We start from the raw sequence: 23,952 nt of genomic DNA on the forward strand, positions 1-23,952 counted from the left end.
CGTTTAAGCGAAAGCATTTATCGTACAAATACACCGTGAACTCTCAGGAGACTTCCTGAACTCAGTTATTGTTTATTGATAAATGATCCATGCATGGCTCGTCTGTCACGCTTCATGTCTGGAAGTCCAAGCACGAGACTGACTGACGACTTGGGAAATGTTGCTCGCCACTCTCTTCAATTAACACCATAAAAGAAGCACGCTTGGAGAACCCTCACAGTTACCAGTAATTACTCTGCTAATCTCAATAAAAGGGTCAGAGTAGCATTAACGACGCCTGCTCTGCCTTCCCCTCCAGCATAAACTTTCCATCATCATTAGAAACGAAGGAGGGAAAAAAAAACAGGACAAAGAACTAAAAAAAACATCCATTTTCCAGTAACCTACAATCACAAGCGAACGGGTGATCAATATTACCAGAATGTTCCACAAATGTTCTCTATTAGACATAATAATGATGTGTTTCAGCCTTGCTGAGCTCCTTCACAGCCGTTCATTTTGTAGTGCGAGCTAACGCTCCCCGTTCTGAAGGTGATTTTTAAAGCTTTCGTCAAGTATCTTCAAGGTCTAGATCCAGTCTAAAGAAGCCAGAAAAGAGATGAATGAATGAGTGGATGAAATGGAAAATACTTTATTTATCCCAGAGGGAGATTATAAAAAAAAAAACATCTTTTATCAAGGACTGAAAAAATATAATCCTGTAACTATGGAAACCAATGTCAAATACTGTGGATCTATAACCTACTTGTAAGAACAAGATGTCGCACTGCTTGGAAAAGGTCTGTCTGAGGAAAATGTGGATAAAAAATGGAGCCCATGTCTGCGGTGCTTAAAAGACATTTGCTCATTTCTGTTGCTATTTTATTAAAAACTAGATCGAGACATTTGGGTTTGAACTTGTTGGAGTTTCACCAACTCCGTGACAAGACGAAAGCTCTGCGGGGTGCCGACTTGGTGTGAAGCGATGCGGTCTGATTGATGGTGTGTGAAGCGGTCCTGCGTGCCGTTTACCTGCGGGGTCGGAGTGGGCGACTTCCTGTTTGTACGGGTTGAACTTGGGCTTGGGTGCGACTACAGGGGCAAATTTCTTGGGTGCCTGCTGCTGAGAGATGGAGATGCTGGCACTCCCCAAAGATGGAGTGGTCTCCATCCTGGCAGCCACTTGTCCCGTCTGGTCATTTGCTGGGTTCCACATGGTTCTGATGAGCAACGAGAAACAAGATCAAACCGGTAATCAACATTACAACATCCAAAGAAGCTGGAAAACTGTAAATAAAAACAGAATACAGTGATTATAGATCTCATCAGGTCATATTTTATTCCCAGTAGAAGATAAACAACAGAACTGATGATGAAACAGATATTTTATCATTTCATGGAACAAATGAGCGGACTGTGGATCTGATGCAGCAACAAGTATAAAAAGTAGTTCCAGGATCAAGTTCAGCATCACGTCTTCTTCTGACATCTGTCTGTAAACACAAGCTGGATGCTCCCTCTCCTCTTTAGTCTGCAGGACACGCCGTCCATGCTGTCCACAAACTATTCCACATCTTCATCCAGGTTTCCACTCAGAACATTTTAAATGAGCTTTGGTCCAGAGAAGACGGCGTGTTTCTGGATCCTCTTCACTTATGATGGAGCTTCAACCTGCATGTGTGGATTTCAGGCTGAACTGTGTTCACAGACAGATTTCTGGAATCTTCCAGACTCCATGCACTGGTTTCCAGTAGAGAATCGTGTCTGGTTTTCTTATGAGAACCATAAGATCACCAGGATCCAGCTTTGTCTCATCACATCTGAGAGACTCTGCCTCTATGAAATGCTCCGTTTATACCCAGTCATGCTACTGAACTGGTTGCCAATTAGTCATCAAATCCTCCTGCAGTTGTTTTTTTATTGATCCCAGTTACTTTTCCAGCGTTTTGTTGCTCCTGCTCCAACTTGTGTTGCTGCATCAGATTCAAAATGAGCTCATATTTACATGAAATGGTAAAACGTCTCAGTTACTGATATTATATGTTCAGCTGGGAATAAATCTGAGTTTATGAGGTTCGTGGATCTTTGCATCTTCTTTTTATTTACGTTTTACACAACATGCCAACTGTTTGGACACTCAGGTTGTTAGAATATGTGTGTAACACAAGATGTATTAATTCTTAAAGTTAAAGTTCCTTTCCTTCAAACTATTGAGTCAGCTTCACACCAAGTGGTAGAATTATGCTGTAAATTAAAACCAAGGTAAAACACGCTCCTCCTGACATGCAACAGCATGTCCGATTTAATAAAGTACTGAAGGGGCAGGAAATCACTTTGAACTCCGACTCCGAGTCTTTTCCTCGTTGCGTTGCCTCTAAAAGATCAACAAATCAAAAGTGTGATCTGTGAGACAAAGCGCTGTGAAAACAACAAAGTGTCTTAAAAGCAGAAAGACTTTATAACAGAAAGAAGTATTGAAAAATGGTGTAACACCGAAGTAACCACAAGTTATTTTTGTAGTGTTGATGTAACTGTCAAAACTTCGGTCAGATGAATGAGAACGACAACGTTGACGTCTGAAACAGAAGTTGATTAGCCGAGAGGTTTCTGGGGGGGTCTATTTTTTAGGATATTTTGTAAAATATAACACATGAAAATGTAAAAACTTGTGAGGTTTATATGAGTCAGACACCTGATCAATGCCACGGTTTGAACTTAAATACATATCCCGACTACATCCGACTGAGGCGAACACCATCACAGCCTGGAAGAACTTGCAGAGGCTGAGGACACAAACATCCAGTATTTCACCATCACATTCTGAAATCACTTGAAATATTTGAACTATTTATGTGCCGTGCTCCCCCCCCACCTCACCACCACCACCCTTCCACCCCCCATCCTTCTTTTTGTTTGTGTTTGTTGTGCTGTGTTCTGATGTTTGTGCTGCTTATTATCTTCACTGACTGATACAGGGTTTGCATTCTTCCTCAGGAGCGCAGCAGAAAAAGCCCACGCACAATCATCTTTTAATATCTGCTCAAATCCCTGCTCCTCCTGCCGTCTGAATGGTTCTTAGTTTTGATTTCTTTTCTCTGCTCTTAATGCTGCAATTCAGACGAGCGCCGGTGTCTCACACCCACCTGTCTTTTCAATGCAAATGCTTTCATTTCTCAACACTCAAATGGCTAACAGAATAAAAGATGGATTGAAATGAGGATGTGTGTGTGTGTGTGTGTGTGTGTGTGTGTGTGTGTCAGGGGGGTCCCTGCATTTGTGAATAGGGCTCGCTATGTGACATCTTGAAAGAAAAATGTTCTGTGACAGTAAGTGGTCACGTTCTTTGAGGAAGGCAAATGCTTTTATGTTCGATGTCACGTTATGACCCCCCCCAGAAAAGTCAACAGTAAACCGATATAATCCAACATGTGTGCGCCAGTAATCTCAGTATTTAATCACTGATCATGATCGACAGATTACTGTCCGCAGCAGAATTGAGTACAACCATGTACAGCACGTTAAAAGTGGAGCGATGTAAAACTGCAACGATTTATGTTCAGTTGACTGTAAATATTTGTTTTATGTCAAATTAAACAAAAAAAAAAATATATAGATTTAAAATAAAAATAAACATCCTGCAGCATTAGCTCAACGAAATAGTCAGAGCATCGACTGAACTTTTCCTAATGGCAGTTTTGCGAAAGGTTGTTTGATATGACTTGACAAGGAAAATCAGGTATAAAAAAGCAGAGAAAACATTTTGATTAAACTATATTTGTACTGATCAGAAATCTGAATGAGGAAGAAAGGAGATTAAAGTGACTTGAACACAGCATGGTTGCTGGTCTGAGTGTTTACTGGGATTCTAACATGATGTGGTGGAACGGGAGATTCTCATCATGATGAGGTGGAACGGGAGATTCTCATGGTGATGAGGTGGAACGGGAGATTCTCATGGTGATGAGGTGGAATGGGAGATTCTCATCATGATGAGGTGGAACGGGAGATTCTCATCATGATGAGGTGGAACGGGAGATTCTCATGGTGATGAGGTGGAACGGGAGATTCTCATCATGATGAGGTGGAACGGGAGATTCTCATCATGATGAGGTGGAACGGGAGATTCTCATGGTGATGTGGTGGAACGGGAGATTCTCATCATGATGAGGTGGAACGGGAGATTCTCATGGTGATGAGGTGGAACGGGAGATTCTCATGGTGATGAGGTGGAATGGGAGATTCTCATCATGATGAGGTGGAACGGGAGATTCTCATGGTGATGAGGTGGAACGGGAGATTCTCATGGTGATGAGGTGGAACGGGAGATTCTCATCATGATGAGGTGGAACGGGAGATTCTCATCATGATGAGGTGGAACGGGAGATTCTCATGGTGATGAGGTGGAACGGGAGATTCTCATGGTGATGAGGTGGAATGGGAGATTCTCATCATGATGAGGTGGAACGGGAGATTCTCATGGTGATGAGGTGGAACGGGAGATTCTCATGGTGATGAGGTGGAACGGGAGATTCTCATCACGATGAGGTGGAACGGGAGATTCTCATCACGATGAGGTGGAACGGGAGATTCTCATCACGATGAGGTGGAACGGGAGGTTCTCATCGTGATGAGGTGGAACGGGAGATTCTCATCGTGATGAGGTGGAACGGGAGATTCTCATCGTGATGAGGTGGAACGGGAGATTCTCATCGTGATGAGGTGGAACGGGAGATTCTCATCGTGATGAGGTGGAACGGGAGATTCTCATCGTGATGAGGTGGAACGGGAGATTCTCATCGTGATGAGGTGGAACGGGAGATTCTCATCGTGATGAGGTGGAACGGGAGATTCTCATCGTGATGAGGTGGAACGGGAGATTCTCATCGTGATGAGGTGGAACGGGAGATTCTCATCATGATGAGGTGGAACGGGAGATTCTCATCACGATGAGGTGGAACAGGAGATTCTCATCACGATGTGGTGGAACGGGAGATTCTCATCACGATGAGGTGGAACGGGAGATTCTCATCGTGATGAGGTGGAACGGGAGATTCTCATCGTGATGAGGTGGAACGGGAGATTCTCATCGTGATGAGGTGGAACGGGAGATTCTCATCGTGATGAGGTGGAACGGGAGGTTCTCATCACGATGAGGTGGAACGGGAGGTTCTCATCACGATGAGGTGGAACGGGAGGTTCTCATCACGATGAGGTGGAACGGGAGGTTCTCATCAAGATGAGGTGGAACGGGAGGTTCTCATCATGATGAGGTGGAACGGGAGATTCTCATCACGATGAGGTGGAACGGGAGATTCTCATCACGATGAGGTGGAACGGGAGGTTCTGATCAGGATGAGGTGGAACGGGAGGTTCTCATCAAGATGAGGTGGAACGGGAGGTTCTCATCATGATGAGGTGGAACGGGAGGTTCTCATCACGATGAGGTGGAACGGGAGATTCTCATCGTGATGAGGTGGAACGGGAGATTCTCATCGTGATGAGGTGGAACGGGAGATTCTCATCGTGATGAGGTGGAACGGGAGATTCTCATCGTGATGAGGTGGAACGGGAGATTCTCATCGTGATGAGGTGGAACGGGAGATTCTCATCATGATGAGGTGGAACGGGAGATTCTCATCACGATGAGGTGGAACGGGAGGTTCTCATCATGATGAGGTGGAACGGGAGGTTCTCATCAAGATGAGGTGGAACGGGAGGTTCTCATCATGATGAGGTGGAACGGGAGATTCTCATCATGATGAGGTGGAACGGGAGATTCTCATCATGATGAGGTGGAACGGGAGATTCTCATCACGATGAGGTGGAACGGGAGGTTCTGATCATGATGAGGTGGAACGGGAGGTTCTCATCACGATGAGGTGGAACGGGACATTCTCATGGTGATGAGGTGGAACAGGAGATTCTCATCATGATGAGGTGGAACGGGAGATTCTCATCGTGATGAGGTGGAACGGGAGATTCTCATCGTGATGAGGTGGAACGGGAGATTCTCATCGTGATGAGGTGGAACGGGAGATTCTCATCGTGATGAGGTGGAACGGGAGATTCTCATCATGATGAGGTGGAACGGGAGATTCTCATGATGAGGTGGAACGGGAGATTCTCATTACGATGAGGTGGAACGGGAGATTCTCATCATGATGAGGTGGAACGGGAGATTCTCATCAGGATGTACAGAAATTGTGTGATACCTCATGTCAATATGGAGGAAAATCTCTGAGGAATGTTTCCACCTCATTGAATATGTGACCCCAAGAATTTAGGCATTTCTACCTGATAATAACAAGGTGTATAACTATCAGATTAAGTCCTCTTAGTAGGCGTCTCAAACTCCAGTCTTTTTAGACGACAATCCACCAGTTTTCATAATTTCCCTGCTCCAACACATCTGACTGAAAGGAATGCATCATTGTGAAGAAGGTGGAAAAAAAAGCTGTTTGATCAGTTTGATTGATTCAGGTGTGTTGGACCAGGGAAACTGCCGGATTGCAGCCCTCAAACTCTGGAGTTTGAGACGCCTGCTCCAGTCACACAGATGTTGGATCATTCTTTACACTGGTTTTGCTGGACGTTTCTATTTCTCTTGGTCTTTATTTCAACATCCCAGTAATGTTAAGTCACTAACACTCAACCAGGTCACAGATTTTTACTTCTCATATTTTTTTAATCTTGTGTGTTTTTAAGATTTGGAGCATTATCTTGCTGGTTATCCTTAATCTCCTAATCCTCTGGAGACTGGGAATCAGTCTCAACCAGTGATAAGTCATGACACATTCATGGTACCATCAATGTACCACTGAGGCAAGGAGGACAGGTCGGAGACGTACATGCAGTCACACCAAGCAGATCAATCAGATCAATCTAAATTTTATCTATACAGCACTTTTCAAACATAAGGACAGCACAAAGTGCTTGACACAACATGTATTCATTCATTCATTTTCCAAACTGCTTCATCCAGTTTAGAACTGCAGGAAAGCTGGAGTCTATCCCAGCCATTAGCTGGTGAGAGGCAGGTACACCCTGGACAGGTGGCCAATCTGACACAACAACAATCACAACTAAACAACGTAACAGGAAAAAAAAACATCCGTCATATACCCAAGCATATGATGCAACCAAATTAAGAACAAAAGCACACCCAATCGTGATCTTTCACACACTCACACAGGTAAAGCACACCAAAGCAACCAAACCAACCAACCCAGCCACACCCCACACCCCACAGACAAACCTCAGTACCCAGTAGGGTTAATGCAGATATGAGGAAACTGTATCTTGTGGATTCGTCCACACTGAATGCGCGCCCACCCATGACCACATAGACCGCCACCACAGAACCCACCCAAATCATCCCACACCCCAACCATTAAGATGCAGAGCAGGACGCCACCAACCCCACAGACAAGGGCGTAGCAATGAACCTGCAGACCGAGCAGGCATCATCCCAAAAATTGAAGATCTTACTAAGGAGATGAAAAAGAAAAACACTGGAAGACACTGAGAAATTCTATTTGAAACAGATTAAATAAACCTAAAATAATAATAATAGTTACAACAATAACAAGAGTAATAATGAATAAATGCAAAAACCTAAGACCAGTAAGAGTCTTAAAGGCCAGTAAAATAACCTGAAAAAGTGAGGTAGGTGTTAAACCTATCTTAATCCTATCTTAGATAGTTTTGATGAACAGTCGCCTCAGAGCTACAGGCTGAATTATGATGACGTCATCGTATGATGCTACATAAACATCCACAGCTACGCTGATGACACACAGCTTTATGTTGCCATGTCTCCTGGACAGAGAAACTTCAGAATCAAATATGACAGATTTCTCACCTGTTCTTGCGGTTCTCATGCCAGATTTCAAAGTTTGTTTATTAGTCTTTCTCTCCCCATTCTAGTGCCAAAACCTAAACTTTAAGGGTCCGATTGGGGACTTGGCTCAGTTGTAGGGGGTGTATCCATGTAGTCTGAGATTGCATTAACGCTGAACTTTGGTCAAACGAGCCAAACCATTAGAATCAGATTTTAGCTCTGAGACAAACATTCATTAATGTTTATAAAAATCTATCACTGAGGTCGAATTTAAACCAGTTCAAAACCGTGCCTGAGAGTCCAGTTTCCATTAGTCTATTTAAAAGAATGCAGTGACCTACAGTGTCAAAGGTAGCACTGAGGTAAAGCAGAACCAACATACAGTTTCTTCTGGTCCATGTTGACTCACAGATGACTCACAATGCTGTGTCGCCATCTTTTAATAGCTTGTTTTATGAGGGCATGGCAGACCCGCCGCCTTCTCCCAGCTGTTCCTCTGCTCTTTTACAGCTGTCGTTGAAGAACTGCTGCAGGTGCTTCTGCTGCATTAATCTTTCATATCCACCATGGAAACAATCAAACTATAACCATCCCAAGAAGACCAGACTGAGAACTGAGAACTGAATCCTCATGTTAAATGGCAGCGTTGAGACATTTCTGGGAGGAAAAGCTTGACAAACTCTCTAATACTCTTTATACCTGAGAAACTGAATCACATGTTGGAAATATGATGAAAACAAAGGAGTTCAGAAGCTACTATTTAAAACCCTGAGCTAGCTGACTGATGGCTGACTGAGTCCTGCTGCTCTTTACTCAGCCTCTGCAGCTGAGAGTCTACGTTCACCAGGAAAATGAAAAAAGTTATTCATTCTGTTAGGAAATGGTTTGATTATTACTGTTATAACAAATTTGGAGAAACAAAAAGCTAAACAAGTGAGGCACAGTGAAAGGAACCACAACATTCTGATACTCATTCATTCATTATGCTTACCTCTTAGTCTGATTGAGGTTCACGGGGAAGCTGGAGCCTATCCCAGCAGTCTTTGGGCGAAAGGCAGGGTACACCCAGGACAGCTCGCCAGTCCATCGCAGGACCACACAGAGACAAACAACCACTCACACTCACACCTATGGGCAATTTAGAGTAACCAATCAACATAACATGCATGTCTTTGAACGGTGGGAGGAAGCCGGAGTTCCCAGAGAGAATCCACGGATACACGGAGAGAACATGCAAACTCCACACAGAAAGGCCACTGCCAAAACCCCGACCTAGCCGAGGATCTAACCAGCGACCTTCTTGCTGTGAGGCCACAGTGCTAACCACTATGCCACCGTACAGCCCTCCCCTGATACTGAGGTGTGAAAATGAACTAAGTTCCGAAAGTGAAAGTACAGCAGGTGCTGAAGTTTGACACGATGATGTTGTCTGGAGATACTTTGGCTGACGTTGACCAAATATGATGAGGTAAAATCGTCACTGGAGCCAGCGACATGAACATCTGCTGCATCTGCTTAAAAGCAAACATGCTTTGAAGGACCAAGAATGTCTGAAACTAAGATCATCCTCCTCATCCTCAGGGTTAGGAAACTCGAGTCAGATGTTACTTATGGACATGTTTGCTAGAAGTCCTGAACACAAAGTAAAAAAGCGAGAGACGGATGGAGAAAACCAATACCATCAAAACCCATACAGGCCTGGTTCTGGTAAGTTCTGTGGAGAAAAGTGGATTCAGGGCTGTGATTAAGACACTGGACATTAAAATGTTTATTTTTTAATGGTACAATATAAAATTCATGTGGGAATAAAAGAGGCGCCTTTTAGCTGGTCTACTTGAGTAATTTTCTGAATCAATGCAAAATGTGGTTATCACCCAGCCAGGAATGGGAAAGAAACCATGTGAAACTGGTAAATGTGAAGGGTACAGATGTATAGTTATATCCATTTATTTGTTTCTTATTAACTGAAGCAAATCAGTAGCAAAACGGTCAAAGGAAAAACCATTATCAATGAAAAACATAAGATGTTTTTAAAATACTACTTACATTAGCTGTAATGAGACTTACTTTCACTCTTCTCATTTTTTAATTGATAGTTTTGTTTTAATTGGTTTAATCTGGCATGAATCTGATTCCATACCTACTGCAGTTGCAGTATTTTAAGACATTTTAAGAATGAATTTCTTTCTACAGATTCTGCTACATATAAAAGTGTGATTCTTTTAAATTAATGCTTTTCTGATTTATACTTCTCCCAACCCTGACCCTAATATCCACCAGAACCAAGGTAGTAATGGCCTAGCTTTCTGCCAGAAATATGATTCTGGGAGGACAAAGTTTCCCTTTTTCTTCCACAAAAAGCTCCTGAAAAACGGAAATGCCACAACCGACTTTGGAGCGGCTCAGTGGTCAAATATTCAAATAATTATGTGACTGTGAAGTTATGTTGAAGTGTTAGGGAACCTGGAATATTCTGCAAAATGAAAGATTGGGGGTTTTTTTTGCTGTTGGGCAATTCCAGCGTTATGGATGTTACATCCAGATAGAAAATCAGAAAATAAACTTAACATTAACAAGCCACTGATTTGAATTAGAAAATTGAATATACATATTTTAGTAACACTTATTGGGATGAAGATAAACGTACAATTTGAAATTATTTGACCCTTTGGGTTTTTGGAAACATGACAAATTACCCAGCGTTATGGATGTTACAAAAATGGACAAGCTTTTCAGATTCACAAAACAAATGATGAAAACTGAGTTTTTCTCTGGAAGACAGACATGTTTAATAAAATATTGTAGGGAAGATTTTAAGGTACCCAAGTAATACATTTAAGAAAACCTTGTTTTTTATGTTGAGGAATGTGCTGTTATGGAATGTTTGTGGATGTTACATTTTTGCGTTACGGATGTTACACGTTTGAAATGGACAAAATAAATTGTCTTAAAATAGAGCTTTAACCACGTTTTCACTTCAGAGGCAAAAAGTAGTAAAAACCTAAAATTCATAGAAATCTGGATGAAATAAGAAAGCACACATTTGAGTAAAAGAAAAAAAACTGCTTTATTTTCACAAACACTTCACATATTGTATACAAGTCCAATTCATTGAGCCTGGACTGGTTCAGAGAAACGGTATCTCCCTCTGTTGTTCATGTGAGGACTGAGCTGTCTGACCATCTGATGACAACTGATCCAGACCTTGTCCTCTTTTGGCACATGAGATTTGACCAAACCTACAAACTGCCTGCTAGATTTTATTGTGAATCTGATGAGGAGACAAATTTCACGAAATGTTTGCAGTTGTTCTTCTCAGAGGGGACAGGTGGGAGGTTTCTGGCACCTTCGATGGCAGGATTAGCCACTTATGCCGAGTAGACAGCAGATGGTTGTGGAAGGAGAGAGAAGAGTGTGCAGGGGGTATTTAGCAGGTATGTATTAGCAGTACAGTATATCTTATCTTTGATCACCCCCCAGGACACAACCTCCACAATGCACTCCCTGTGTGCCATGAAGGCTGGGGATATTATCCCACTTGGCCTCCAGTTCCTCTAAGTTGATGAAGCAGTTTATATCTTCAGAAGTCACGTCTTTAATGGTGATGTTTGGGCATCTCTGCGCAGCAACTTTAGCAAAATCGGTGGCAGGGTGGACAATTTCCTGTCGGCTTAGCACAGCTGTGCAGACAGCTCGCTTCACTGCGACCCCACCCCCCCACCACCGTCCATTGCTCCCTTCCCATGACTGGTTGCAAAAAAATGCCACTCAATGCGGACGTTGGGGAACATGTCCTGGAAATTTGATGACAAAAAGGCCCAAACAAATTTGTTTTTGAACTGGGAGGCAGCTCCATCACTAAATATGTGGAGCTGCCTCATATTGGGATGTTTCTGCCAGATGTTTTGGACAACTCTTCCTAGGAACGTTGCCACAGCCTTTTTGTTGTGGTCCAGGCTGTTGCTCATCACCACATACGACATTGGTTCAGCATCAGACCAGGCAACAGAGGTGAAGATGGACACCTGCTTCTGGTTCCAGTGGGCAGACTGGATCTCGTCCTGGTACACTGCTGGGTAGTTCTCAGCAAAGTCCACCTGCAGGACCACAGAGTCTCCATCCGACTTGGCTGTTGCTTTCTTCTCCTCAAACGCAGCACTCCTTTTTTCTTTTGATGAAGGGGTGCTTCAGAAATTGTGGCACACTGCTAGTGAGAAGATGGAGTACATTTCTAAGTACTCCAGTCTTCTGAATCTTCACCTGCACTCCCCTGACCATCTCCCAGGTGGTCTTCAATTGTTTCTCTTCATCTGGTATGTGATCCACAATTCTGCTGCTCAGCATACACTGTGGGTCATCAGTGCTGCACACCACAAAGCTAACAAATTCACTTGAGCTCTTGAACACTTTGCGAGGAACCTGGAGGTAGAAGCAGGGAAATGTTCTCCTGGTATTTACACGGACACACATTCCTTGGAGTTTCTAAATGGAGACAAACTTGACGTGGTCATCGTGCAGCAAACTTGGATTTGCCAATCATCACGTCAGGATTTTCCTCCTTAAAACAGCAGTATGCCTCCATAAGAGACATACATGTACCGTTTTTGGACCCACTTCTTGACTCCTCCCTCTCTTATGGTTATGACATCCTTTATTCCTGGTGCCTGTCTGGATATATCGTCCCTGAAATAATACTCTGTCTTTAGTTGAACCTCGGACTTCAGTGTCTTTTGGAGTGGGTTGTCTTATCAATAAGGACAATGACAGAGCCAAATTTTTTATCACTGCTTTTTTTCTTTGATGGGCTTTTTGGCAGAGCCTTGATGGTGCGTTTTAAAGCCTTCCCAAACGACTGCCTTGTTTTAAACGGCTCCACAGACTTCCTGACCAAGACGACATTCTGCATCTTCCTTTGACTGAGTCCTCTTTTTAATTTCCCTCTCTTTCCTTTTCCTTACACTCTTTTTCTTTAAAAGCATCATCATTCTATTTTCTTTCCCTGTATGCCTTCTGGCGCTCTGCACCTGTTTTGGCCATGCTGAAATAAAATAAAAATGCATGTGGTTATAATTAATTGTTATTTTTATTATTATTACTGTTATTATTAGTATTCTTACAAAGTAAAATACCACAACTATGATCGACATTTTGTTGTAGTGCACACGTCCCCGCCTACCTGTCCGCCTGTCGGTAAAACAGCCAGGTTGTGGGTCTGACGCACGGCTTTCCACATCCACTAGTGTTGTGAGAAAATCACTTTACTAACTGCTCATATTGTTTTGATTTCTAAATAGAACTGCAGTCAATGACCTGCCCACGTTTCAGAGTCTCTGGGTGAGTCGTGTAGACGTGCAACATGCAACTGCCAAGAAACGCGCACTTTGACATCTGATGCTCTGAGCGCAGCAGACTGTGTGTCTCACTGCCCTCTATAGCGCGCAATGCGCTCATATTCACTATTTTTCAAAAGGACTCACTAGGAAAACCTGTTTCTTGGTCATAAATTAAATAATCCAGCGTTTACATGGTAAGATTTCATCTTATGAGCCTGGGACCTGTTGACCTGTCCCTCATATCAACTTATTCTGATGTCACATAGCCAGAAATGACAGTTTACAGAAACAAACCAGTGTTACAATAAAAACCCCAATACTGACAAATAGGCCTATGACGATACGCTTTTGTCCCGATTTGATTCAATTCTGATTTTTTTGGGTGGCAATTCGATTTAAATTGCAATTCTCACAATTCTTTGATGTTGCTGATTTTTGTAGATTACAAACAAATTAAACGTATAAAACTTTTTTTTTGCTCGTAATATTTCTTGATTTCAATTAGAAAAATTGACACAGTAGCCAGATCATCATTCTTCTGCTATAATGCCCCAGAAGACAAGTAAAAAGATCAATAAAAACAATAAAAATGACAACATTTTTATAATGGATTATTTTTATTTGTTTGAAAAAAAAATAGATTTTTTAATAAAAAATTGATTTTAAAATTGTGAAGCAAAAAAATCCTGACTTTTGATTTTTCAATTCGATTTTCCCACCCCTACCGACAAATAACCAGATTAAAGCACACATGAGATGTTAGTTTACTGTGAGGCAGCTTATAGTGCTTCTGAAGCACGTGGATTGTTTAAAAACAAATCTCTATCATAATCTACATAACAGTGTCGAAATAGCAAAGCCACAAATTATTATAAAATGTTACTGGTATAGGAACAACACTTACAGTATGACTGTGTACGAACAAGTTAAAAGACCAGGAAACACTTGAAACCGTAGCAGCCAGAAGTGCATATGAGTATAATCTCAACTGAGTGACAGCAGCTGTCAACACTTATGTCAGTGATGGATAACGTCCATAACGGCAACGTCCATAAAGGTAACGACCATAACGGCAACGTCCATAACGGCAACGTCCATAACGGCAACGTCCATAACGGCAACGTCCAGGACAGTAACGTCCATAGCGGCAACGTCCATAGCGGCAACGTCCATAACGGTAACGTCCATAAAGGTAACGTCCATAACGGCAACGTCCATAACGGCAACGTCCATAACGGCAACGTCCAGGACAGTAACGTCCATAATGGCAACGTCCATAACGGCAACGTCCATAACGGCAACGTCCAGGACAGTAACGTCCATAACGGCAACGTCCATAACGGCAACGTCCATAACGGCAACGTCCATAACGGCAACGTCCAGGACAGTAACGTCCATAACGGCAACGTCCATAACGGCAACGTCCATAACGGCAACGTCCATAACGGTAACGTCCATAAAGGTAACGTCCATAACGGTAACGTCCATAAAGGTAACGTCCATAATGGCAACGTCCATAACGGCAACGTCCATAACGGCAACGTCCATAAAGGTAACGTCCATAACGGCAACGTCCATAACGGTAACGTCCATAACGGCAACGTCCATAACGGCAACGTCCAGGACAGTAACGTCCATAGCGGCAACGTCCATAACGGTAACGTCCATAAAGGTAACGTCCATAACGGCAACGTCCATAACGGTAACGTCCATAACGTTAACGTCCATAACGGCAACGTCCATAACGGCAACGTCCATAACGGCAACGTCCAGGACAGTAACGTCCATAATGGCAACGTCCATAACGGCAACGTCCATAACGGCAACGTCCATAACGGCAACGTCCAGGACAGTAACGTCCACAACGGCAACGTCCATAAAGGTAACGTCCATAACGGTAACGTCTATAAAGGTAACGTCCATAATGGCAACGTCCATAACGGCAACGTCCATAACGGCAACGTCCATAACGGCAACGTCCATAAAGGTAACGTCCATAACGGCAACGTCCATAACGGCAACGTCCATAACGGTAACGTCTATAACGGTAACGTCCATAACGGTAACGTCCATAACGGCAACGTCCATAACGGTAACGTCCATAACAATAACGTCCATAACAATAACGTCCGTGGCGCTCAGGGACATAGAGAAGTAAGACCAGGGTGGCATATTTCTGCTATTATGTCATCTCAATCAAAGTTAGCATTGCGTAGAAAGTTTGCTTGAAATTACTTTTCAAATGTGTTTTTAAGAAAAACTTTTCTTTAAAAACATTGTGGGTGTTACATGAGTTGTCCCATAAATGAGCATCATAACAGCACATTCCAGCTACCAATGAGAAGACATAAAAGTACAAATGACAGTACGTATCGATAGAACAACCCGTCCTGATTAAAAATTAGGTTAGAATAATTGACCGTAAAAAAAAGAAATGGACGGAGCCTCCGTGACATCACCCGTAGGTTTCTGAAGAGCCGGAAAATCCAAAGAGGTGGAGATGAGAGGGGGGCTGTGAGTGTCATGGTGGATGATTGACATCGAGCGAACTCCGAGCTAAGAGCTAACCCAGAGATAACAAGAGATAACAGGAGATAACAGGAGCTAACCAGCTAACAGAGGTAAGTGGGCTAAAGCTAAGTCACGTTGTTAACCGGCTATATACCGCAGTTGTTCAACCTTCTTCTTACTTGAAGCAGGAGATCAGGTACCTGTCAATCAAAAGTACATGCCCCTAAATAAGTTGTCATGTTGTCATGAAGGTAAACCTGACCTATTAAACCTAAAATGGATTTTTGAACCAGGCTGGAAACATGTTTATTTCTGCTGTGAAGTTGGTCTTTTTAACATGGGAGTTTAAGGGGATTCGCTTTGTTTTGCAGCCCCTGGTGGACGAAGGGGGAACTGCAGCCGAAGCACTTCCGTGTAGGCTTCGCTTTTGAGGTGATTTTCTTATTGCCCTTCTGGCCTTTTAGAATAACATACAATTTGTTACACTGCAAAGAAATGGTTACTGTATGACATCTCCTTGTTCTAGTGAAGAAAAACATGTATTTGCATGATTATTGTGACCAAAAGTATTTTTGACTTAAAAATATAGATCTTGATGATATATTTTAAATAGGTTTTATTTTAAGTATGGTTACATTTTTTTTTTCTTCATGATGAGGTTGACATTTGCATGGAATTGCCATGTTGTAAATTCAATGATAGAATAAACATGAAAAGAAAGAGAGGGGGTGGATCCTCACATGAACAGAGAGCAATAAAATCTCACGACACCGCCTCGGTTCTGCAAACGCACCAGTTCACAAGAAAAAACGTGAACTCAAACTTAAAGCATAAGGGCAATTATGCGGCTCTTCTCCCACCTCCGGCTTTGTCCCCGGAGTGCAGAACACTTAAAACTACACAGAGTTTGGTTCACTAAGCACCGATCAAAACATCATTTAAAAAAACACTTCAGAGGTAAAGACAGAGATACACTTTGCCTGGCAGATTTTTCAGACAGAATACAGGGTTTGTAGGAGACCGGGATTAGCACTCCAGTTCGTGACACAACGTGCAGCGGATCAGCCATGCGGATGAAAATACTTTAAAAATTAAAGATTCCCATCTGCAAGAGGTCGTTGCTAAGTCTTCCCAGCGTTGGACTTGCTCTGCTTCAGAGAGCTGGTTGAATGGCTGAACAGGTTAATGCGACATTAAACAAACAAGCGCTCGCTCCACTCGTTTCCACTGTTTGGAAACAGCCAAGAGTGAAGAGTTCAAGTGGTCATTATGGATCCGGGAAATGTTTTGTGTAGAAAAGGGTAAATATTTGACTGTGCAGTAAGTGTGACGCCATCACATATTAATAAAAGCAAAAGGCTGTTTTGGACCTCTTTCAAGTGTTAAAAATTTAATGGTGAGGGTGCAATGGCAGTCTCAGGACATCAGATGACTGGGCAAGTCAAACATGATGTTCTGAAACATAACCACTGCAAACAGTACAGCTCCATGACAAGGTTATCTCCACGGCAAGACCAAAACACAAACCGGGATTCATTCAGACATTTCTTTCACTTCCTCACAGTCAAATCTTTTTTTTTTTTTTTTTTTTTTTTTTTTGTACAATCAATCTATAACACGAGGAATTCTAAATATTAGAGTCATGGGGGAATTATTTATCGAGCTACAGCCACTCTGACAGAGGGTGGGCCAAATTTACACTTTTCATTTAAATTATTGAGCAAGTTCAGAGGGTTCAAAAAGGGATACTTGGAGACGTTTGGCACATTTCATCCAGATTTTGTTGTGTATAAACGCATGTGCAGAGCAGAAACAGTCCTGCTAAGATGGGAGGAAAATATAACATTTCTCATAAGCCTCGACTGAGAGACAGCTGACAAGTATTCATACAAACATTATAATGGAATCTTTTCTAATAAAAGCAAATAATAACCTGAATGCTGGAGAGCTCCAGGCTGTGGGGGGTTTTATATACTGGCCTTTTATCATTTTTTCTTCTACTATTCTTGTTCTTTAACAAAGACAGACTAGTAATAATAGAAAACGACAGGGGGACTTCAATTAAAGCCAATAATAAAAGAAACTGTGTGTTTGTTAAATGGTTACTGAATCTATCCTCAAACATTTTGGATCAATCTCACTGGCTCGCTGATCACATGATCAATATATCCATGTAGCTCCATGTAGTGCTAAACTCCTTGTTTTCAGTGTCAAAGACAATTTGAAATGTTCTGATTTTTCAACATACAGTAAAAAGAAACAAAAAAAATACAGCTAAAACGGCTGCACTCAGCAGACAATATTTAATTATCCTAATATAAATATTAATGTGTTTTACGAGAAGAAAAAATTATTCAAAACCCTGGAGTTGCTGATTTAACGCTGCATGTAGTAGGCTGTGACAATATGCTTTTGTCCCGATTGGATTCAATTCCGATTTTTTTGGGTGCCGATTCATTTAAATTGCAATTCTCACAACTACTGGATATTGCTGATTTTTGTAGATTAAAAACAAAAAAACCAAAATGTACAAAACTTTTTTTGCGTGACATTTTACTTAATTTCAATTAGGAAAAAAAAATCACACATCATTCTGCTGCTATAATGCTATATAATGCTATATAATGATAAAATGCTATAACGTTAGCATTCCTTAGCTAATACTGGCAGATTAGTTTCTCTAATCTTCATCCTCAGCTCGTCTTTTTGAGCCTCATTCTATCAAATTTGTCGTCGTTGCAGAGAATTTCTAGATCATATTTACAGAGTTTGAGATTATTTTGCCAATCAGATACTTGTGATTTTATTTTTCACATGAAAAATATGTTAAGCATACCGATGTTTGGTAAGATGTTTTTCGAGAAAACTCTACATGATCTGATAATCGTTGTTTTATGTTTAACTTCTATTACATATTTATATTTGGCCAAAATAGTCACGAAAAGCATCAAATCCAAATTGATATAATTTCCCATTTATTAGATCAATAAATATGACAAATATACACTATAAAAATTTTGAGACAAATTGCCGCATCCCACTTTTAGCCTTAGACAATTATTTTTAAAACCTAATAAGAACTGTCACATCTTAGGTTTAGGTTTAGGTTTGGGGAGGCGGGGGTTCATGCATCATACAGGCAGTGCTCAACAGCAAACTTTGCATTAAAAATATTCAGTTTGTTGCCCTTAGAGTTTATATACAAACATAGCAGCTGGTTATCTGGTTGGTCTGTTTTATCCTGTAAAGTTGTTGCTGTTGGTTTTTATGTTTATTTTTAGAATCTTCTGTATCCTCGTTTCCTTTGTCTTCTCCTGACTCTCCTCAACTCCTAAAAGGACGTATTGATCCCGTCTTACTTAAAACTACAGAGAGGTTTTTTGTTACTGTTGCTTTACGTCTGCAAATCTCTGATAGCACAATATTTCTTGGTGTTGATGCAGTGAAAAATATCCCGTCGCTGCCCTTTCGGATCTGTTGTTTTGTTGTTGTTTATTGTTTATTTCGAACAGTAATAAGAGCATAACTCAAACATGAATATAAAACAACAAAGCAAACAAAACTAAGAGGTCAAACATGTGATGCAAAAAAAATATAATATGCAAGAGAAAAATCTGTATGTTTGAAAAAAAGTAGGGAGAAGACGTGTAAAGTTCTGCATGCGGGCTCGGCCCGCAGCTACGTTCCTTCATCAAAGTCCAAGACAAATTCATCAGCTTTGAACAGGAGCTGTCACAATGTTGTGTTGGTGTCTGAATTAACTGTAACAGGAGATCTCCATCATGTCCCAGCACCTGCTTTAAGTCAGTCTCCTAACTAACACCAACATCTTGACACAAACTGGCTGTGACATGAAGGAGTGAGAGAGCTAGCAGGCAAAAATCACCTTTTTGTTGTGTCAAAGCAAGTGTGCTCAGAGCTGAGTGAAGAAGAGGGTCCCGATCACAGCTCATCCAGTCTGCTCCCAGACGCCGAGCCGACGCGAGGAGTGTGTGATAGCTGCAGACAGGCAGGAGCAAACTTGCTGGCTGAGTCGGTTACTTTTCTGCCTTTAATAATGTTCAATAAAAAGGCTCCACTTTCATCCATCACACACATGAGATTTCCAAATGCCAAAGATGACTTCATCCTTGCTGGAAACCTTCATCAGGACACGGAGTACAGCGGCGCTCCACCTGCTTCAGACTCCGTTCTGCAGGAAATTTCAGACCGGTGTGTTTGTGTGTGATGAGCTATCACACACTCTGTGTAAAGCCTCTCATAATTAGGCTAATTACACAGGGATAATACGGAGGTTAATCAAATGATAAACATGGCAAACAGCGATTTGTTTTCCCCATTAGCTATTGTGGAGAGCCCAACCAGCTGATCACCATTACAAATGAGATTTGGAGCTGTGACTACTACAAAGACTTCCACCCCCCCCCCCACCCCCCCACCTCCCACGACAACACCCCAGCACCACCACCCTGAGCAAAGAAAGCAAAACCAGTGAGAAGTGAAAGAAAAGTGAGAGCTGCCCCCACTTCCACGCAACTGTTTTCACATCATCTGAAATGTTTCAGCCGGAGAAAACGTCAACACGGGTTTGTTTATGGCTGAACATGCGTGTGCCGATGGTAAACTGAATGGACCAAAAGCCACATACGCCCACTGACAACAGCCAACAGATGTCAAACGGCAACAAAGACAGTAAGAAAGCACCAGAACAGGATATCTGGTTGGAAGAACGTCATCTGTTTCATACGAAAAGCAAACCATCCCAGTTACAGGACCAGCGATGGAGGCGGTGCGGACACGCAAACACCAGTCACTGCCATGACTTCTGGCTGTGTCCAGATTTAAAGCCTTTCGGAAACAAGTGTGTCAAACTGGAGCTATGATTTGGGATTAGCAGAAAACAAAAATAATAATGTAATTACTTCCTATTTCTGTGTCTTGGAAGAGAATTATGGAATAAGGACTGGTATTTATGTAAAACACTGTAATTTGCTGAAAACTAAACTAATAAAATCTGACTGATCTTGAGACTGAACCGCTCAGCTTAGGGCTGGGAGATACGACCAAAGTCTCAAACCAGATATGGCTCGATATACATAACGATATAAAACTGTTTGTGTCATGTTGTGTCAGCCATCAGTTATGTGCCAGATGTTGCTAGGCAACGGCAGCAGTGATATCCTTCCATCTGGGGGAACTATGGCCGTATGACATTGCACGGGTAAAAGCCGCGTTGCAGCGTTTGCGCCTCGAGTTTATCATGACCTTTCGCCTCCACTTGACGCTGCTTTGGCGGCTTTTGCTCGTTGGCTCTTCTTTATTCTGTATTCTTTATCCTGATTCTTGCGCAGGTGATAAAATAAGCTAGCCATGTTGGAGACGTTGTTGGGACTGGGAGCTGGCATACTTTACAAACATCTGCTGTCGGTTCTAAATTGGTCTTTTTATATCCGAACCGCATCAACACAACAGAAGTTGCCTCTCTTTTAAGAACAAGCTCATCAGTTTGGGTTGGCTGGTCGTCTAAAACACGTCTGCTACCGTCTTCCTCCATGTTACTTTATGTATTGCAGCGTGCATGTCGTAAATCGCTGCTGGACGTAAAATACTGCAGTAAAGAACCTTATCGTGGTGTAAATGATAGACCCTCAAAAGAAACTACAGACATTTTCCATTGTCTAGAGGATATATATCGTCATATCGTCCAACCCAAGTCAACTCTTAATCAGTGGACGGAGGAAGTTAAGGAAATTTTTGCAGTAGAAAAGTGTACTTTCAGCCGGAGGACCAAAAGACATTGCTTTTACAGAAAATGGAAGAAACCGACTTGACGTCGCGACAAACTGCTCGGATTGTTACAACACTGGACGGAGTCTACAATAAACTGTTTTGTTTGTTTGTAATGTTTACCCAGCGTTACACTAAAAACAGAAATCAATAAAACAAAGCAAAAAAAAAAAAAAAAAACAAGCAGAAATCCATGAATACAGAGATTCATGGCTGCGATAGAAGCAAAATGACCAAAGACAAGCAGAGAAAACAGCCTCAGCTGGAAGCAGAAAGGCTGTAAACTGTAGCGGTGGCGTCAACAGAACATATTTGGTGTATATATAATACATATAAATCTGTTTTAATCCAGCTGGAAACAAGTTCGTGTTAAATCAATGGAACATGAGGATGCAAACATGTCTAACAAAGTAGAGGTGATTACCTGCTGGAAACTTCATTTTTACTTCAGTATCGTAAAAAAAAAAAAAAAAAAGTTTAAAGTATTTTTTTTTGGTTCATCAATAAATTTTAAATTGTATATAGCACTTGATCGTAGGAGCAACCCAAAGGTCCATGTGTCCTCTACGCCAGCAGAGTCCAGGCCCTCGAGGGCCATACTTCAGGTTTTCTATGTGTCCCTGCTCCAACACACCTGGTTTGCGTCAAATGGATCCAACGGCCAATGAACGAGGTTAATCAATGACTGATTAGTTTGAAACAGGTGTGTCGGAGCAAAGACACATGGGAAACCTGAAGGACTGGAGCTGGTCACACCTGCTGAATGCAAACTGGTTTAAAGTTCACCTCAGTGAGAGGGACTTGAACTCATCACCACCTCTAATTTACACAGATTTGATCACTTCAGGTTCATGTAATTACAAGATTATTCTCCTTTTATTCAGTCAGTTTAGGCATTAAATTCTCCAATCGCTGCAGTTATGGCAACTTTCTAACGCTTCACGTTTCTAAAGATTTTACAGTTAATGCAAAACTACTAAGCAATGCAAACCAGTACAGAAGGGTGCAAAGTGTTGACAAAATTACACAAAAAAAGCCAAAACTGTGCAGGAAACTTCCTGCAGTGACATGAGAAGTTACAACATCATGAACACACACAAAAACCACAAAAAGGAAACATTATAAGTCTTGTTATCCTTTGTGACAAACAGTCTCCATCTCTCAATTACACCCAGCCGTGGCTGCATGTTTAAAGCCTTCCTCTGCTAATGATTCAACATGCAGGAATCAAACAAAAATGAGGCACAACGTTTTGTTTTGTTTTTTTTTAAAAGTTGGAATTATCTCCATATAGTCGCTCAGTTAAATCTTTAATTTGCAGACTTTCAGAATTACGGTGAAATAAAACTTATATTCCCCCTTGGCTCGTGCGTATAAATACCTTTTCATTGCACAAGATAAGAGCCATGTTTTCTGAAGTAGCACCTAAAAACTTCCTAACAAGATCTGCATGATTTTTTTTTTTAGCACAGCTGTTGAGTAGTTGGGTTTTTTGGCCTTTGCTCCCTAATTACAACAACACGACTTTTCTGTAAATATGTGAATCTGACTCTAATGCTGACTGACAGCTTGTATTGGCTCGGGATATATCAAATAGAATCGGATGGCTTGCATGACTGCAGTACGCGCTCCTTAAAACTGCAACTGGTAAGAAGCAAAGTCTCAGGAGTTTATCTTATCTGAGTCTCGGGAGGTTACTGACTGACAGCTGTAAATATATCACAACAATCTTAACCATCTCCTGCATACCTCTGCGCTAGACACTTAAAAATAATATTTGCATCTACAGCAAACAAAGACGGAATCTGTGCATTTCACATTTTTAGCGAATCAGTAAGTAAAGATGATAAAGTTGGTTTTTGTGACGTTGAGCAGCGGAAATAAAACAACTCTCATAGTTTTTCCTGCTAAATGACACTTTGAGCTAAGTTTAACTGGCGGACAATAAAAAAAAAAAAACTTAAAACGATCACTTGACTGTACTTTTATAGCACTTTTCCAGTCATGCTGACCACATGTCACATTCACCCAAACGTGTTCAAATGCACACAAGTGTCTAGAATTTATGCACACAAAATAAATTCACACATGCAAAAGCATTAAAACTATAAACATAAATATGTGACTTTTAATCCTACTGTGTAGGAGCCTCCTGGAGCATGAAAGTATGACCATCATTATTAATATTATCATTAACAATTACTCCTAAATGTGAGCAGAGCAGTACAGATGACTGGACTTTACATGAAGACAGCATTTCTTTGTGCAACCTGAGGAGTTGAGTTAATCCGGTTTGGTGGCCTCGGGACTGGGGCTTTACCAGTTGGTTACCACTTGGTTTCATTGGGTTCAGGATCTCCAGCTGCTGCTGGAGAGACTCACAGGGATAAGAATAAGCAGAGACCATGGTCCGCGGGGAGAAAAAGATGGAGTGTCCTCTCCGACGGGAATCTGAAGTGATGGAAACTCTGCACTGGTCTGCTGAGGTGAAGAAAGAACTGG

General features: G+C 41.7%; 1 protein-coding gene across 1 annotated transcript in view; it reads right to left on the reverse strand.

Moving 5' to 3' along the window:
- The window catches only part of lpp (LIM domain containing preferred translocation partner in lipoma), a 240,056-nt gene that overhangs the window by 153,555 nt on the left and 62,549 nt on the right, over positions 1-23,952 (reverse strand). The window contains exon 4 of the mRNA XM_079245422.1: positions 1,012-1,199. Coding sequence (XP_079101548.1) covers positions 1,012-1,195 — 184 coding nt within the window. The 5' untranslated portion in view covers positions 1,196-1,199. The remainder of the gene's footprint in view (positions 1-1,011; positions 1,200-23,952) is intronic.

This window comes from Telmatherina bonti (genome assembly GCF_933228915.1).
Source record: "Telmatherina bonti genome assembly, chromosome: 8".
NCBI lineage: Eukaryota > Metazoa > Chordata > Actinopteri > Atheriniformes > Telmatherinidae > Telmatherina > Telmatherina bonti.